Below are 18,145 nucleotides of genomic sequence, written 5' to 3'. Positions count from 1 at the left end.
GTGAAGCAGCCTCTCCCTGCTGGGCCACAGGAGAGGCTGTGCTTTACATTCATAGCTGGGGCTGGGGGCTTTTGGGGCTCTCAGAGGAAGCACTGAGCAAATTCTGTGGTGCCAGGCTCCACAGTGTCCCAAAGTAGCAGAGCTGTGCAAGGTGCCACCACTCTGGGGGATGGCAGATCTGAGCAGGAAAGGTGGATGATGAGCTGGAAGATGGGAATCTTCATCATCTCCCAGATGTTTAACAGCTCATTCCCATGGTTCTGACCCAAGGCTTTATTTACTTGGATTTCTTTTGGCTCTGCTGGTTGTGTGCACAGTACCAAAACTGCTACTGCCTCTGCTGTTGCTGCTGAACAGTTTCCAGCCCAGCTGATATTTAGAATTATGGAATCATTAAGGTTGGAAAAGATCTTGGAGATCATCAAACCCAGTGGCTCCCCCAGCACTGCCAAGGCCAGCCCTGACCCGTGTCCCCAAGTGCCACATCCACATGGATGTCACATCCCTGCAGCAATGAGGACTCCACCACTGCCCTGGGCAGCTGGGCCAGGGCTGGACAGACTTTTCCAGGGAGGAATATTCCCAATATCCCACCTGAGCCTGCCCTGGCCCAGCCTGAGGCCGTTCCCTCTCCTCCTGTCCCTGTCCCCTGGGATAAGATCCCAAATCCCCCCGGCTGTCCCCTCCTGGCAGGAGTTGTGCAGAGCCACAAGGGCCCCCCTGATCCCCCTTTTCTCCAGGCTGAGCCCCTTCCCAGCTCCCTCAGGAGTTCCAGCCCCTTCCCAGCTCCATTCCCTTCCCTGGACACCCTCCAGCCCCTCAGGGTCTGTCCTGGACCTGGGGACCCCAGAGCTGCCCCAGGAGTCTGAGGTGGGACATCACCAATTTATTCATGTTAAGAGCTTTATCAGAAATTCTTTGGGAAAAGGAGAGTTTTAAACAGATGCTTCCTTGTGTGAAAGGGGAAAGGGTGAGATTTGGGGGTCATGCAATGAGTTTCTTTCCCAGTGAACAATTTAAATTATTGCTCTTTTGCTTGTGTGCTCTTCCCTCCCTGCCCAGCTGGGAATTGTCACTGGGACCAGCAGTTCCTTAATAATTTCATTTGTTTTGTGGCCTTGATCTGTGCTGTGTAGAAAAGGAAAACCTTTGGTAACCTGATGACTTCCTTCAGAAGAAGGTTTCTTTTTTCTTTTTTGCTTTAATGCTGCTGCTCATCAGTGTTGAGGAAGGTGGGATGTGATTCCTCAGAATAAACAGAACCTCCAGGACCACAGCATGGGGAATTCTGCTCTGTTCAAGGCATTTATTTGCTTTGATTACCAGTGCATTAGGTGCCTTGTAATACAGAAAATGTAACCTTGAATTTTCCATGTTGACACAGTTATTAAATGGCACCAAAGGAGCAGGAGGGATGGCAGTGGGCAAAGGGATTATTATAAAACTTGGAACGTGTGTATTATTTATTTAATTTCTATTTTTGTGTGCAGAAGCAGAGAAACACAAGGACTTGTTAACACCTTGTGTATGATTTGAGGATATTTTAAAGCAATCCCTTGTTGTAGAAGTTGCAGGTCCTAAACCATCTCAGCACCAGGATTTCTCAGTGCTAAAATCATGACACAATGTTGGTGTAAGATACAAGGTCCTTCAGTGTGACCTGCCAGCTGTGTATCCCTGCACATTGCTGTTGATACCTGGAGTTTTAGCTTTCTGGTTTTTAGGGCATCACTATCCCAACTCGGTATTCCACATGACTCCAGGACCTTGGGCTGGGGGTAACGAGGCCTTTTGGCTTTGCTCAGTAATTAAAACTCTGTGAGAGAAAGGCTGGGTCCTGTGGGCAGAGCTCAGGCACAAATACTGAGGGAAAGAAGAGAATTTCAGGATGAATTCCTTCATGGAAAGGGTTATTAAATATTGGCATGAGCTGCCCAGGGAGCTTTGGAGTGCCCATCCCTGGAGGTGTCCCAGGAGGGGCTGGAGGTGGCACTGAGAGCTCTGGACATTGGGCACAGCTAGGATCTGGGAGGGCTTTTCCAACCTCTGACTCAGGGATTCTGGGGTCTCCTGGCTTTTCCAGCCCCTCCTCTCCCCTCTCTGCACACCCATCATGGGGCTGCCTGAGCAGACTCGTTTCCTCCTCCGTGGCAAGAGGGGGATGCAGTTTCTTACTCTTGCTTTGGAGATAGGTTTTTCCCTTTTTTGGGAGAGCTGGAGAGCAGTCAGGAGCATGATCTAAATCTTTGGCAAGAGGCAAACGAGACCCTGCTGAGGAGATGGAGAAGTTGCCCTGAGTGGAGCTGTTCAGCTCTCCCACCTTGGACCAGCAGGGAAGGACTGAGCCTAAAACAGGGTCAGTTACCACGGACCAGGCTCAGGGTTTGGTCCTGGAAAGTCTTCATTTCTCTTACTTGTTTTTCCCTGAACTGCTGAGGATACCTGTTGGAGCCCTGGCTGCTGAGAATTCCAGATTTCTGTGCTGCCAGGCCCTGACCCCCAAGAGAACACTGCACTGGCCTGGGGCTGTGGAGAAGCTTCCAAAATGGAATGACAGAACTGGGATTGTGGGTGTGGAGTTGGAATAGAAGTGTGGGATATCAGCACTGCAGGGAAAAACAGATACCTCTTTCTTCCATGAAATTTATTGAAGATTTGTAACTGTTTAAAAAGATAGTAAAGTGAATGAGCTTCCTTTGTTGAGGCTCCAGAATAAATGAGCTCTGGGTGAGATTTACAGGGTCCTAAGGGGGTCTTGGTGTTGCAGTTCCATGTTTGAGTGTAACACCAAGTTTTTGGGCAATAGCAGAGAGAGTTCCATGTCCCTGGCTCCAGACAGCCTGGCTTCCCTGAGGGAGAGGAGCAGCCTGCAGAGCTCAGGCTCTCCAGCCTCCACTTGTTCATTTATTTATGTTAAAAGGCACAAATGTGTTCTGACATCATGGTCTGTGCTCCTGAGATTGTCTTTCCCCAGTCAGAAGAGGTTTAATCCTCCATCCTGTCAGGCTTTAGCTGCTCCAGCTCTGCTCCAGGGTTTTCTTTTACTTTTTTCCTAAACCCAGGAGCCAGATGAGGCGAGTTTAATGTTGAGCTGGGCCCCAGCCTGGGCTGGGTGAGTGCAGAGGGCTGGAGAAGAGCAGGGACCTGTGATGAGCAGTCATTTGGTCACCTATAAATCTATCCTGGAACAGAGCTTTAATAATGTTAACTCCTGAAATACCAGGGAGGAATGGGCTTACTCTTCCTCACACCTGGCTGGACGTGGTAATTTGGCACATTCTGGGATAATCCCCTTATGACCTCGTGGGCCTTACATAACAGCAAGGGGTGTGTGCTGCCTGCTTTCCTTAGCAATTCCAAGGCTCTCAGGATCCTCTGGAGCTTCCAGGAAAGTGCTGGAGGCTGCAGCAGCAGTTTCATTCAGGTGCTGATGTGATGGGGTGAAGGAAAGGATTTCAGGTGGGAGCAGTTCCAAGGGAAAGGAAAACACTGGGGTTTAATGATGTGCAGCAGAGCTCCAGGGGAATGTTTCAGTTGAGGTGAGGAGCAGGATTTTCTCTGCGCTGATGGTTTCTGGTGGGGAATTGTGTTTGTGGTGAGGAATTGTGTTTGTGGTGAGGAACTGAGCACAGAGCAAAGGGCAGCCCTGTGCTGGGACGTGGCCTCGTGCTCAGTCCCTGTGTTCTGCATTCTTGCACTGCTCACAGACTCCTTGGTGAGTTTTAACCCTGAATACAGGAATTTTTGGAGGGGCTTGTCCTGCTCTGGGCTGGGATGGAGTTGATTTTCTCCATTGGCTGGGGCAGTGCTGTGTTGGGAGCTGGGTGTGAGAATGGTGTTGATAACACACGGGTGGGTTGGATGTTCCTGAGCCCTGCCTGCTCTGGATCAAGGAGGTTTTGATTTGCCAGGCTCAGCCAGGGAGCAGGTGCCAGGAAGGTGGGAGGCATGGCCAGGAGAGCTGATCCCACCTGGCCAGAGGGATATCCCACAGTACAGAGCATCCTGCCCAGTATGAGCTGGGAGAGATGGCCAGGAGCTGCCAGTCTCTGCTGGGGACAGCCTGGGCAGTGGTGGGGGCCTGGTGACCCTGGGCACCACTGGTTCCTCTTGGGTTTTATCCACAGAATCAGGGAATTGCTGAGGTTGGAAAAGCCCTCAGAGACCATGGAGTCCAACCATCCCCAGTAGTGCCAAGGCCATGACTGACCTTGTCCCCAGGTGCCACATTCACAGGGATGTTAAATCCCTGCGGGGATGGGGACTGCACTATGTCCTGGGCAGCTGTGCCACATCTGGACAGCCCCTTCCAGCAAGGAATTTTCCCAATTTCCACCCTGAGCTGCCCTGGCCCAGCCTGAGGCCGTTCCCTCTGCTCCTGTCCCTGTTCCCTGGAGCACAGCCCGACCCCCCGGCTGTCCCCTCCTGGCAGGAGCTGTGCAGAGCCACAAGGTCCCCCCTGAGCCCCCTTTTCTCCAGGCTGAGCAATTCCCCTCTCTCTTTTGACTATTATAATTCCATTATTTTATTTCATGTGTTAAGCTGTCCTTGAGCCCCGGGGTTTATTGCCCCTCCCCAGGGGCTGGGGGGGCTCCGGGGGCCCCATTCCCATGGGATTGAACCCTGCAGGACTCAGACCCTGCCTGCCAGGAGGGACGGGCTTGCTTTGCTTGAATCAATCCCAGCGGTGGCTCTGGGAGCGAGGTGTCACCACGAGGTGGCTCTGCTGGCACTGCTGCCCTCTGTCCCACAGCTGCAGAGCTGAAACCCCAGGCCAGACCTCGGTTCCTTTTGCTTTTCCCTCCCTTCCCACCTGGGGAATACGTGCCTTTCTTGCAGCAGGATTTGCTTTAGCCAAAGGCAGTTCAGACACTTGGTCACGTATGAAAGGGGGGATGGAGAACGTTCCACACAGCCCAGAGGGATCAAAGACAGAGCAGCAGATGATGATATTTGCATTTTTGTCTCAGATGAGACATTAAACCTTTTCCCTCTCAAAGTCTGTCCAGACCCATTCCTGCCCCCCAGTTGTTCCATCACAGAACCCCAGACTGGTTTGGGTTGGAAGGGACCTGAAATCAGGAATTGTGTTTGTGGTGAGGAACTGAGCACAGAGCAAAGGGCAGCCCTGTGCTGGGACGTGGCCTCGTGCTCAGTCCCTGTGTTCTGCATTCTTGCACTGCTCACAGACTCCTTGGTGAGTTTTAACCCTGAATACAGGAATTTTTGGAGGGGCTTGTCCTGCTCTGGGCTGGGATGGAGTTGATTTTCTCCATTGGCTGGGGCAGTGCTGTGTTGGGAGCTGGGTGTGAGAATGGTGTTGATAACACACGGGTGGGTTGGATGTTCCTGAGCCCTGCCTGCTCTGGATCAAGGAGGTTTTGATTTGCCAGGCTCAGCCAGGGAGCAGGTGCCAGGAAGGTGGGAGGCATGGCCAGGAGAGCTGATCCCACCTGGCCAGAGGGATATCCCACAGTACAGAGCATCCTGCCCAGTATGAGCTGGGAGAGATGGCCAGGAGCTGCCAGTCTCTGCTGGGGACAGCCTGGGCAGTGGTGGGGGCCTGGTGACCCTGGGCACCACTGGTTCCTCTTGGGTTTTATCCACAGAATCAGGGAATTGCTGAGGTTGGAAAAGCCCTCAGAGACCATGGAGTCCAACCATCCCCAGTAGTGCCAAGGCCATGACTGACCTTGTCCCCAGGTGCCACATTCACAGGGATGCAGCCTGGCTCCAGCCCTGCAGCAGCTCCAGGTCCCTGTGCTGCTGGCTCTGGGGCAGCTCTGCAGGTGCTTTTGAGGCAGAATATTTAAAGGAATGAATGGAAGGAGATTGCACTCCTTGTTTCAGAGTCACCAGCAGGCTCACACTCCGTCCCTCAGTGTTTTCACTCACGTTTTCCTCTCTGACAGCGAGTGATAAAAGCTGCAGTGCTGACCCCCAGAGCCCCCAGGTGTGCCTGAGCAGGCTGCAGTGCTGCTGGGGACGTGCTGGCCGTGGTGCTGTCCCCTGTGCTCCCCTGGGATTAGGGGCTGCTGCTGGCACTGCCCATTTGCTCCAGATTATCGGTTTAGCCAGCGCTGCCTGAAATTTGTTTATATAAAAACAATCCTTTGATCCACGAGCCAGATGCAAATACTATCTTGTGATTCTGATGAGGATTAGGTAGTTACAACATCTTGACATGGTTTTGGGTTTATGCAATTTAGAATATGAGGGGAGGAGCCCTGGCCCTGGGCAGGTTGCTGGGTGCTTTCACACTGGGGCTTCAGCAAACCAAACTCAGATTGATTTGCTCCAAAGGCACTGACCTTCAGAGACTTAAAAATAACTACCACTCGTGCTGGCTGGGGTTGGTGTGATTTGACCTGATTTTTCTGAAAGCTTGTCTTCCCAAAAAGCTGAATCTGTAAAGGGAACCATTTTACCTGCTCTGTGTCCTTCCCAGGGAGAGCCATGACATTTCTGATCCTTCTGCTCCTGTGGGAACCCACTCTGGAGGGGTTCAGCCACATTTGTGGTCAGGTTGAGTCTGGGTTTAATACATCAGTAATGGTGGTGCCACCAGAGTCACTGAGGCTGGAAAAGCCCTCCCAGCCCAGTTTGGGAAATTCCAGCCTGTGCCCAGTGCCCACCTTGTGGGCACTGAGTGCCACCTCCAGCCCCTCCTGGGACACCTCCAGGGATGGGCACTCCAAACCTCCCTGGGAGTCCCTTCCAAGGCCTGAGCACCCTTTCCATGGAGAACTTCCTCCACACTATGGAACATCCCAGCAGCTCAATTGCCTGTGCAAGGTGTAAGGAGCAGCTCAGAGAGAAAGGGAAGCAGGATGTGATCATGGGGGCAGTCCTGGGGCTTCCTCTGCAGGGCCAGGAGCTGGACTTGGATGGTCCTTGTGGCTTCCTTCCCACTCAGGAGGTTCCATGATTCTACAGGGCTTAAGAAAATGTGTGGCTCCTGCAGCTGGGCTGAGCTCCCAGGGGGTTCAGCAGCTCCTGCATGGAATTCCATGGAATTCCTCAGGGGTCTCACTGCAGGACCCTGGTACTCCTCCTGTGCCTTTGGGCAGCTGTGACTCAGTGTTGTTTAAACCACACTGACTCTGATTTCAGGGGATCCAGGACCTCTCCCAGTTTCAGGCCATTGCCCTGTTCCAGTGCCCAGCTGGGCTGTGGAGCTGCTGAGGAGCAGGTCCAGGGATCCCTGTGCTGCTCCCAGCTCCTCCAGGAGGATGGAGCTGTGTGTTTGTCCTTAAACTGGCAATCCATGGGGAATTTTTGCAGAACGCCAGGATGAGCCAGGGGTGGAGCTGGAAATACTTTTCCTTTTGCTTTGCTGAGGGCTGGCTTCAGCCCTGCTGTTACAAAACTGGGGCTCAGGAGGGGCCAGCAGCAGCTCCAGGTGACTGAGTGTGTGTCTCTTCGGGAGAAACCTTTATTATTTATAAAATGAGCATTTCCTGACTGTCAGCAGAGCTGAGGGCCCAGGGACAGCTGGTGCTGCTTGTTCTGCTTCCCTAAAACTGCTCAGGGTCATAAAGTCACAGAACCCAGAGTGGTTTGGGGTGGAGGGAGCTGTAAGGATCATCCAGTGCCACCCTGCCATGGCAGGGACACCTCCCACTGTCCTAGGCTGCTCCAAGCTCTGGCCTTGGGCACTGCCAGGGATCCAGGGGCAGCACAGCTGCTCTGGCACCTGTGCCAGGGCCTGCCCACCCTCATTGTATAAAACTACTTTTATATCATCTAAATGGACCCTCCTGCAGCTGCCAACTGTTCCTCTTGTCCACTGCTGCCAAGTTTCCCAAGTTCAGTCTGTAAATCCTGGTGCTGGTTAAAATTTCGGCTGTCATTGTCAGAACAAGGTGGACTCAGTCTCACAGTGATAAGGATTTTCTGTGCTGGTTTTTGGAATTGGTGATGTCCCACCCTGACCACCCTCCTCTAAACCTCCCCCGATCCCTGCTTTAGCAATATTTGGTGTTTCAGGAGGAATTTCTGCATGGAAATTTCTCCCCAGGCCTTGGCAGGGGCTGCCCAGGGAGGTTTGGAGTGTCCATCCCTGGAGGAATTCCTGGAGGTGGCACTCAGTGCTCTGGGCTGGGGACAAGGAGGGGATCAGGCACAAACTGGGTGTGATGATCCCAGAGGGCTTTTCCAACCTCAGTGATCCTGGGATTCTGTGAGTGCTCAGGGCTGGAATTGATAATTTCTTCTGCTGGTTTTAGGATCACCACCAGGTGACAAGGTGGGCATCCATCACAGCTTGGGCTCTGTCTTGGAGCTCTTTTCCAGCCTCAGTGATTGTGCAGTTGCACAGAGGTGTTTGCAGGGTCTGGGTTGGGATGAGTTCCATGCAGTGTTAACCCCTGTGCTGGTCCCTTGCAGATTCCTCAGCCTCGGGGACGATGGTGGTGGAGAACGGTGACCACGGGCTGCAGGACCACCACACAGGTACGTGCTGCAGCTCTGCCCTGGGCCACATCCTCTGCTCTGCACTCCTCACTCCTCCCAGGGGCTGGCCTGGGCTTTAAAGAGCTCTCAAACAATGGGCAACAAAACAGAGCTTCAGTTTCTTTGGGGTTTAAAAGGCTCCTTTGGGTAGAACCTTGTTCTGAAGGTGTGCTGTTCTCTATCCGTGGGCAAGGCAGCTGATAAAAATGGCTTTGGAGAGCCATAATACCCACAGCTGAACTGTCCCCTGTCCTGTGACTTCCCCTGTGACCCACAGTGGTGCTTTCCCACATCCCCATCCTTTGGAGCAGTTGTTACTCTCTGCCATGACCCAGCAGTGTCCTCCAGCCCAAGCCTCCCCTCCATGGGCACGTCCCCACACCTGCTCCAGCAGTGGCACAGGTGACACCGAGCCTTTGGGACCTTTCTCCATGGCACCAGGGTAGTTCTGACTGCCAGGAGCTTGTGATGGAACTGGATGAACGTTTCAGGCTTGTGCAGAACCTGGAAAAGAAAGGGCCCTTCCAGTCAGGCTGAGGTGCTGGGCTGGTCCTGTTTTAGTCACAGTCGATAGTGAGCTCTGCTTCCCTTCCCCTGAGCCTCTCTGCCTGGGAATTGGGGTTCCCACCAAACTCCATCTGTTCCCTTCTGTCACAAGGGCTCTGCTTGTGGGGGCCTCTGTTTTCTTGGGATGGAATATTCCAGAGTCAGCTGTCATCCTGGCCTGGGTGAGGACTTCCCTTGGTCTCCCTGGGGATGATCCCAGCTCCAGATCTTTGTGAGGCTGGCTGGGTGCTCCCAGAGTTATCCCTCCTCATCCAGAGGAGCAGCCCCGAGCTAAAAACCAGTTCAGGAAATAATGATGAGCATTTGGGAGATGGGGCTGAATTAAAGCACCTCTTTGCTATAATTACCTTCAGGATTTTAGAGTTTGGTTTAGTGTGAGTGAGTTTCATGTCCTTAGTGAGGATGGGAATAGAAGAATTGATCTTTGTGCTTCATTTGCCATTGGAAAGCTGGTCAAAAGGAAGTTGTGCATCTTCTGTAATTCAGTATAAACTGAAATTAAGAATACTTCTGAACCCTCCTAAGGATATTCCCTCCCTCTTGTTTAATACTTCTAACTAAAGGAGATAGAAATGCAATCAGATTTATGGTCTGAATAATTAAAGGCATCAGGATTTTTGTATTGAGCTTCTGCCTTCTGTTTAAAAAATTCTTTGTTATTTGCCTCACTCTTGCTTTGTGGAGGTTTAACTCTTCACACTAAATGTTAACAACTTTGATCAAAGATACTTTTATGTGTCTGGAGCTTTTTAATTTATTAATATGTTCCCTCTTTGTGGGGTAGAGTTGATTTTTTTTCTTCTCTTGTTCAAGTCTGTCTAAAAGCGACATCAAAGTGGCAGAGCAGGGTGTCAGGATGAGGAGCTGTGGCCATCAACTTAATTAGGTTTGCCAGAGTAACACAAGCTCTGCATGACACGATTCCTTCATGGCCTCTGTCCCTGCCCCCTTCCTTGTGCAGTGCCTGCCATGTCCTGGCTCTCCGTGGCAGAGGAGGGAGGAATGCTGAATTTCCAGCAGGCACTGCAGGGTGCAGAGCTGGCCAATGGCTCCCACACTGCAGAGGTGCTGCTGCCCCAAGCCTGCATCCCTGAACCACCTCTGCTGCTGGGGCTTTGTTCTCAGCAGGATCCATTCCCTGTGTCTGGAAGCTGGAATGATTCTTAGGGATGTGGAATCCCAGGAGCAGCCAGGAGAGGACTGAGGCAGGTGGTGCTCAGGCAAACCAGCTTTCTGCTACAAAAAACAGTGTTAAAAGCTGGTTAAAAGCTTTTAAAAGCAGAGCTGGGTTGAAGTTGGTTTTGAAGCACTCCAAGGAAAAGGGATAGTTCAGCTGTTTGCACATCCAAATGTGGATCTCTCTGGGCTGGAGCTCAGGAAGCACTGCTGGATGGTTTCCTTCACTCATCACATCAAACAGGGTGATGATTGACCTTGTTTTATTACATGCAGCATCTCTGCAGCCCTGTGGGGTGTGTCTGCAGAGCTGGCATCAGCCAGGCCCCAGCTCCTGGCACTCCTTGGCACTCCCAGGCACCCTGAGTGCAGCAGCTGGCAGGGACCCAAACCTCTCCAGCTCGGGCCAGATCCTCCATCCAGCTCTGGATTCTTTTCTCTTGGCAGGGCTGTGCTCAAAGCCCTGCTCAGGGCTGTGCTTAGGCCAGGCTTTGGGCAGGGAGACCCTGCCAAGGGCTCGGTGCTGGGCAGGGCAGAGCACAACGTGGCCCTGTGGGGTTTGGTTTTGGGAACTGCAGAGGGGAGCTCTGGGTGCTGGGCACATCCCTGGAATCCTGCTGCTGATCCTGCTCTTCCTTAAAAGGAGAAATGGAGAGGCTGGAGCAGCATTCCCAGGGATGCAGGGCTGGGAACAGGGAGCAGGGGATTCAGTGGTGCTCTGGAATCCCTGCTGGGGCAGGCAGCTCACTGCTCACCTCCACCACGCCAAGGTCAGGGAGGGCTTAGTCAAACCAGCATTGGAACCAAGAATTCACGTGTAGTGATTTGCAATTTGCAACTCTTCATTGCAGGATATTTGCCTAGAGTTCAAAGGAAATACATATTTAAAAATAAAACCCAACCAAATTTCTGGAAAGAAATCCATCAAGGATGGTCAGATGGTTGATCTGGACGTGCCTCTTGCCCAAGATGCTGTCCATGCTCTTGCTGGCAGGTGAGAAGCTCCCTGGGGAAGTGTTCCTGCTGGATGCTCATACTTCCCCTGGCTGGGCCTTCCCTGCAGCCAGCCTGCTGGCAGCTCTGTGGCTCCCAGAAATGCTCAGTGTTCAGTGCAGACTGTGCTCCTGAGGTGTGCTCCCCGTGCCTGTCGCTGCTGGTGGCCCGGCCCTGCCCTGGTGGCTCTGTGTGGTGACAAGGACAGCCCTGCAGCCCCCTGGGAGCAGAGCTGTGTGTGTGTGACCTGGCTTGTGGCAGATCTCCTGGCTGCCCTGACGGGTGTTGGTGTTGAGCAGTGCTGCTCCATGGTGATGTTTACTAATCACTTGCGCTTTCTTGCCCCCTTCCCCATCCCCTTTCCCTCTCCTACTTCTTTTCCTCTCTTCTATTTTCTCCTCCTAGAAGCCTAGACTGTCTCCTAACACTGGGGCTGCCACTGACACGAGACCAGTGTCCTTTTCTACCTGCCATTACACTTCTAAAATCTGCAGCATTTTACAGAGCTCTTGCTTTACCTCCTGGGACTTGGCTGTAGAAGAACCAAAGGGTGGCTCCATCCTGCTCCTCCTCCCTGTGCTCTGCAGTGCTTGTTGAAACCTTCCTCTCTCTGTGTAAGCACAAAAGTGCACCCTGGTTTGGAACTGCACTGTGCCTCTGCTTTGAAATCACGACCACAGCTCCATTTTTGCTTTGATCACCTTTAAATTTAATTTCTCTCCGTTTTTCATGGTGCTCGATAAGAGAAGGTTTGAAATTTCCACTTGTGCTTCCATAGTGGATGGGTCCACCATGACTGCAGCTCCCTTCCCTTCTCCCCACACTCACCACAGCCTTTTAGATACCTGCCTTGCTCCTTGCTGCTTCGAAACCCTCTCCCATGGGGTTCTGGTCTGTAACAGTGTTGTTTTCTTGGGTGGTTCACATCATTTCAGCACTTGGTAGACTTGAGAAACAGATCAGGAAAAACCAATTGTCCTGAGGTACAGGTGGATCAGCTCTGGTGTCTGAGGGGTGCATTTTGGGGTCCAAGCCTTGCCATAACTGGGGAGTATGAAGGAAAGCAGCCAGCCCCAAATTCCTGCCTTAGGGAGTGGCTTTGCTGTCACACTCCTTCCCAAAAACCCTGGAAGTAAGGAAGGAAATTGCCTTTTTTAACTTCACACCTCTGGCTTCCTGTGGGGAATGACAGCCTTGGATGGAATTTTACCTGCCATGAGAAATAATCTGTCCCTGCTAACACTGGGGGAAACAGAAGCACTGAGATGTGATATTGTGCTGAAATAATCCTGACAGATTCCAGCAGCACCAGAAGGAGCAGGCCTGGTTTAACCTAAACCAGAGCTACAGGAGCCTGTCCAGTGGGATTCCCACTGCCCCACAGAGGTGCAAAGCTTTCCAAAGACAAAAGTGCTCATTTTTTCCATTAATAGATGAAACAAATCATGAAAGGAGGAGATAATTAGAGAGAGAAAGCAGGGTTTAACCTGGGGCAGGCTCAGCCTGGCTTGGGAGGCGAGGGATGTGTTGGGTGAGGAGAATCCTCTGCTGCAGCTCAGGGTACTTGGCCTGCAGCACCTGATGGAAGGGATTTAACTGAACCCAAATGCAGGTTGAGGCTGAGCTGCCCAAAACAAGAGCTAAGAGCTTCACCTGCCCAAAAATGGCATTTCCTTGTGGCGAGGGCAGCTGCCCCGTGGCACCCACCTGCTGCAGGCAGGACTGAGGGCTCTCCCAGCTGGAATGGGCAGTGCCAGGGCTGTGCCAGAGCCAGCAGAGCAGCTTTGGGCATCTCCCCCAGCCTTGCTCTGCTGTTTGTCCCCAGTGAGACCTCGCGTGCTCCCGGCGGGGTGGCAGTGCCAGCGCTGAGTCACGGCCTGGCCGCTGCTCTGGGGCAGGACCTGGCACTTCTCTCCCCATTTTGGTGCCAGTTTACCCCTCTGTGCCCCCTCCCTTAGGGGTTTCTCCTCCCTGGTGCACAGTTGTTGTTTCTGGGCAAACCCCAGGTCCTGGAGGCTCCCAGTGCCCCAAACTGGGCTCTTCTTCCCACCCCATGAATTTCACAGCATCATTCAAGTTGGGAAAGACCTGAGATCAGTTCCAACCTGTGAGTCCTTCATCTGCTTTCTTTGGCTTTTTGGTGTCTGTGGCCATAAAAGGAGATTCTTGCCTTCTTGGCTTTCTTTTCAAAGACCTTTTCATAGCTTTTTTTTTTTTTTTTTTTTTTAATGTGATTTTGAAGCAAGGCAGCATCAGTTTAACTTGGCTCCTCAATTGTTCTTTTTCACCTTTTGCCTTAAGTGGGCTTAACTCTTGTGCCCTAGAAGTAGAGAATAAATAAGACTGGTGTCTGAGGGGTGCATTTTGGGGTCCCAGCCCTTGTCATAACTGGGATTATGAAGGAAAGCAGCCAGCCCCAAATTCCTGCCTTAGGGAGTGGCCTTGGTGTCATACTCCTTCCCAAAAACCGTAGAAGTAAGGAAGGAAATTTCAGGTTGAAATATGGAAATATGGAATATTTTCAGATTGAATTATGGAAGGTTTCAGGTACCTGAATATGAGACTTTGCCCACTCCCACAGATATTTTACTTTAATGAAAGGCAGCAATGCTTTAAGGTCTTGGCTAGTGGGACTTGTAGGCAGAGTGAGGTGGGCAGAGGAGTTTGGGAGCAGCTGCCCATCCTGGGACCCCCGTGGGTGGGATGGGGCTGGGGGGGCCCAGCAGGGCAGGGGCAGCTCCTCCAGCCCAGGGTTTGGCTGTCCCTGCTGCAAACATGGATCACCCATCCCCTGCCACCCCATGCTCCCTCCCACTCGTTTGTAGTGCCGTGGGGTCACTGATGTGCAGGGGGCTCTGGGCACGGGGGGCTCTGGGCACGGGGGGCTGGGTGATGCTCCTGCAGCACTGACCCCGAGCTCTGGGTGTGCTGGGGTGGGATCCCAGGGGATGTAGGGAATGGGGGGTCTGTGCAGAGTGCTGGAGCTTCTGTCCCTCCTGGAAACATCCCTGTGGGAGCTGGGTGAGGGTGTCCTGTGCAGCCCCAGGAGCAGGGGGGCACAGGAGTGGTCTGTGCTCAGATCTCCTGCTCTCCTGCAGCCCTGGAGCTGCTGCTGTACCTGTGCTGTGCTCTAACACCCTGTGCTTGCACACCTTGTGTTGTCTCTGCTGCTGCTGAGTTGTGAACTCCGATGCTCTGTACGATGTGAAGCTGTAACTGCTGTGCAATAAATGTCCCTAATAAACATCTCAAACTAACCCCTGCCGAGTTGTTCTGTGCTGGGAGTCTCTGGGGTCCTGCTGCCAGCCAGGGCTGATTCCTGCAGGGCATGGGCTGGCTCTGCTGCTCTGGAGGCACTGCTGGAAAAGGGGATGTGGCTGCAGCTGGAATCCTTGGCCGCCTGGCAGAGGTTGTCCCTCAAAGGCAGGGATGTTGTGCCGTGTTCCACTCTGTCCCACACCACATCCTTGTCCCCAAGCCGGGGGACAGGGACTTGCTGGGTGGAGCACTCGGTGGGTGGATGGTCACACTCAGTGGTCACGGGCTCGGTGTCAGTGCAGAGCAGTGACAAGAGGGACTCAGGGGTGGCACCAGCACTGTCCAGCCTCCCTGGGCACCCTGCTGGTGCCACTGAGCTGTCAGTGAGCAGGGAGGGGATGGGGCACCCACAGGGACCCGGCTGCTGCCTAAGGAGGCTCCCTGGAACACAGGCTGGACTGTGCTAAAGAATAAAGTAGGGATTTGTTAAAAGGCCTTCAAAGGATGCACCTTGGGCAGTGCAAGAGCCTGGCTGAGGCTGCAGCCAAGATGGACTCCGGGTCACCAATTGTCATATTTTTGTAAGTGTTGGTCCATTTCCATATTGGGGTTAATTATTGAATTACAGCTCCAGGTTCTGCAGTCCCATCCTCCCTCTCCTCAATTCACTGTTTGCACTTTTTAGCCCTGAAGCTGCAATGGTGTCCTTGGTCCTGGGGCTGGAAAAGGATTGTTTTGTCTAATTAAACTGTGAGGAGAACTTACTAACACTTTATATGAGTTCAGAGTATAATAATAATAATAAATATATATGTATGTAATAATATACACAGAATCTGGAAAATATGGAATCTAGAACTTAAGGCATCAGGCCAGCCTGGAGAGGTGGAACTGTGCCAGCCTCAGGCCAGGGGCAGAGTTCTGCACCTGGGCTGGGACAATCCCAAGCACAAATCCAGGCTGGGAATGAAGGGATGGAGAGCCCTGAGGACAAAGATTTGTGGGAGAAAAACATTAAAAAATCACCCCAGCCCAAACAAAAAACCCAACAAAACCATCCCAAAACCTGTTTCTTCTGTGTAGCATTTTGTAAATAGTACAGCTACAGGTGTGTTCTTCTAATTAGAACTTTCCTACTGGCTTTCCTCTTTTACCTGCCTGTGTATTTCCCTCTTGGTGCAAGTTCTTATGTACAGAGGCTTTAATCCTTCCTGGGCTTCAGGCAGAGCTTGTCAGGCTCCTCAGAGGGGCTGCATCCAGCCATGCTCACTGCTGGGGAGTTCACATTTCCTGTGGCTCCAGTCTAAAAACAGCAGCCAAGTGAATAATTCAGCAGCTTTGCTGAGTTCCTCCGTGACTCAGAGGTTTGTGTGAGTCTCCCTGAGCTTTGGGGTGGTTGTTTTGGGGGGAAGGTGAGTGGGGAAGGGGATGTGACAGCTGGGGGGGACAGAGGCCCTTGCAGGGAATTGGAGCTTCCCCAGCTCCTGGAGGGGGAGTGGGGATGAGGGGTTTTTTCTGCAGGTCCTGCTGCTCTTTCAGATGAGGAATTTGTGGCTTCCTACAGCTCAGGAGCTGAGCAGCTGCACAATCTCAGCTCCTGAGCTACTCCTGAGGCTTTCAAAGAGCATAAAGACATTTCCCAGGTGTTGAAGTGCTGATGAACACTGGGAATAACAGACAGAGCAGCTGTGGCTGCCCCTGGATCCCTGGCAGTGCCCAAGGCCAGGCTGGACAGGGCTGGGAGCAGCCTGGGGCAGTGGGAGGTGTCCCTGCCATGGCAGGGGTGGCACTGGACGAGCTCAAGGTCCTTTCCAGCCCAAACCATCCTGGAATTCTGGCATCTGTGGTGTCAGGATGTGGAGAAACAGCTCTGGGATGAGGGGTGGAGAAGCTGGGGCTGAGGGTGCAGGTGTCTCAGGATGTCAGGATGTGGAGAAACAGCTCTGGGATGAGGGGTGGAGAAGCTGGGGGTGACGTGCAGGTGTCTCAGGAAGCCAGCACTGTGCTGTCCCAGTGTCACCGTGTGTCCCCACAGGGCTGCCCCATAGGACACTGAGTGTTGGAGCTGCTGCAGCCCTGGGAATGCCCTGGCAGCTCCAAGGAAAAGCAGGGACCTTTTGTGCCTACAAAATGCTGTTTTCGTGCTGGCTCTCTCTCAGATGGTGTTTCCCCACCAACCTGCTGATTGGCTTTTCTTTTTTTGTTTCAGCCTTTGCTTCAGAGGTGGGATGGCCCTGGCTTGGCTCATTGAATAGGAAATTAAAAGGATTATAATGAAGTCATACATATGTCGAGAAGTCTATTAAAAGCTTAACAGGGAGGCTTAGAGAGGTTTAAAAACTGGGAATACAAGCCCTTTCTGTTTTGCAGCGTGCTCAGGAGTTGTTCTAGCAAGGATCTGACAGCTGGGTGAATTAATGGGGTCCTCCAAGGCTTGAATTTCCTGAGCAAGTAGCTGGGACTTAAAATATTCAAGCCATGAACTTTGGAGCTTGTAACTTGGATTTAATGTGTTGTTAGTGCACTTAAAGCACCTTGTCTGGGGAGGTGCTGCAGAACTGTGCAGGCTGGGACCTCCTGGAAAATGTGAACCCTTTTCTCTGCCCATCCTTTGAGCTCGTCAGCCTTCACACTCAATTGACTTGTCATTTCTCTGAACCGTGTTTCTGTGGAACTGGGATGTTTCTGGGCACATAATGAGGCAGCCTTTTTAAACTCGTGTTTTCAGGAGGGTTTGAGGCAGGTAGGAGAGAGACACTCTGCTGCAGACAAGGGCTAGCTGACCCTCACTGCTCCTCATCCAGAGCCCTGCTCTTATCCTGCACTTATAGTCCCTAATTTGCCTTTAATTTGTCTCTCTGGAACTTCACTGCACCTTTAAAAGATGCCTTTCCCCCCCTCCTTCAGTGCTTAAAACATCATGTTTATTCCCTTGCTTATTCCAGTAGCTCGTGGGGAGTCTTTGCAGGGATCCTTCAGATTAAATGTAGGGAATTTCAATGAGAGGCTTGCCAAAGGAAAATAAACTGCAGCACTGTAAAAGACACAAAAATTGAAGCATAGTCTAAACCCTTTACCATCACCTTTTTGCTAGGTGGGGTTCATGGTTTGGCTTCACAGTGGGAGTTAATCTCTGCCTTCCATCACTTGGGTAAATATTGAAATATTTGCCTTGGAGCTGTCGGGATGAGCCCGGGATCAGCTCCTGGGCTGACAGCACAAAGAGCAGGGATGAGCTCTGCAGGGCTGCAGCCATCTCCATCTGCAGGGCTGCAGCCATCTCCATCTGCAGGGCTGCAGCCATCTCCATCTGCAGGGCTGCAGCCATCTCCATCTGCAGGGCTGCAGGAGGTCTGGGAGCTGCTGGATCCCATTCCCATCGGAGCGGCTCCGCAGCAGCACCCGCAGCAAGGTGGGGCTGGGCCTGGAGAGCTGCTCCCCTCCCACCAGGCTGTCCCTTTTCAGCTTCCCTTGCCCACCTTTTATTCCTCCTCCAGCCCTGGGGTTCTGCTTGTAAGAAGGGATTTGATGGGGGTTTATCCTGCTTACAAAACGTGGGGAAGAGTCGTGTGCTGGGGTGGCTTTGCGAGGTCGTGTGACCCAGGCTAAATCCAACCTGGGGATAGGAAACTTCCCTAATCCTGCCTCTGCTCGTGGCTCCCTCGGAGGCCTGAGCTCTTTAATCTTCTTCCACTTC

The 18,145-nt window shown here is 52.4% G+C and overlaps 1 protein-coding gene across 2 annotated transcripts in view; it reads left to right on the top strand.

The window, feature by feature from the left end:
* Positions 1-14,447, top strand: part of LOC121357170 (microtubule-associated protein 4-like) — a 61,430-nt gene extending 46,983 nt beyond the window's left edge. For both annotated transcript variants that reach the window (XM_041474230.1, XM_041474229.1), the window contains exons 4-5: positions 8,389-8,454; positions 11,596-14,447. In XM_041474230.1, coding sequence (XP_041330164.1) covers positions 8,389-8,454; positions 11,596-11,603 — 74 coding nt within the window. In that variant the 3' untranslated portion in view covers positions 11,604-14,447. The remainder of the gene's footprint in view (positions 1-8,388; positions 8,455-11,595) is intronic.
* Positions 14,448-18,145: the final 3,698 nt, after the last annotated feature.

Source organism: Pyrgilauda ruficollis, unplaced genomic scaffold, assembly GCF_017590135.1.
Source record: "Pyrgilauda ruficollis isolate IOZ18807 unplaced genomic scaffold, ASM1759013v1 scaffold319, whole genome shotgun sequence".
In the NCBI taxonomy this organism is placed as follows: Eukaryota; Metazoa; Chordata; class Aves; order Passeriformes; family Passeridae; genus Pyrgilauda; species Pyrgilauda ruficollis.
This window is presented reverse-complemented; position numbering and strand designations above follow the sequence as displayed.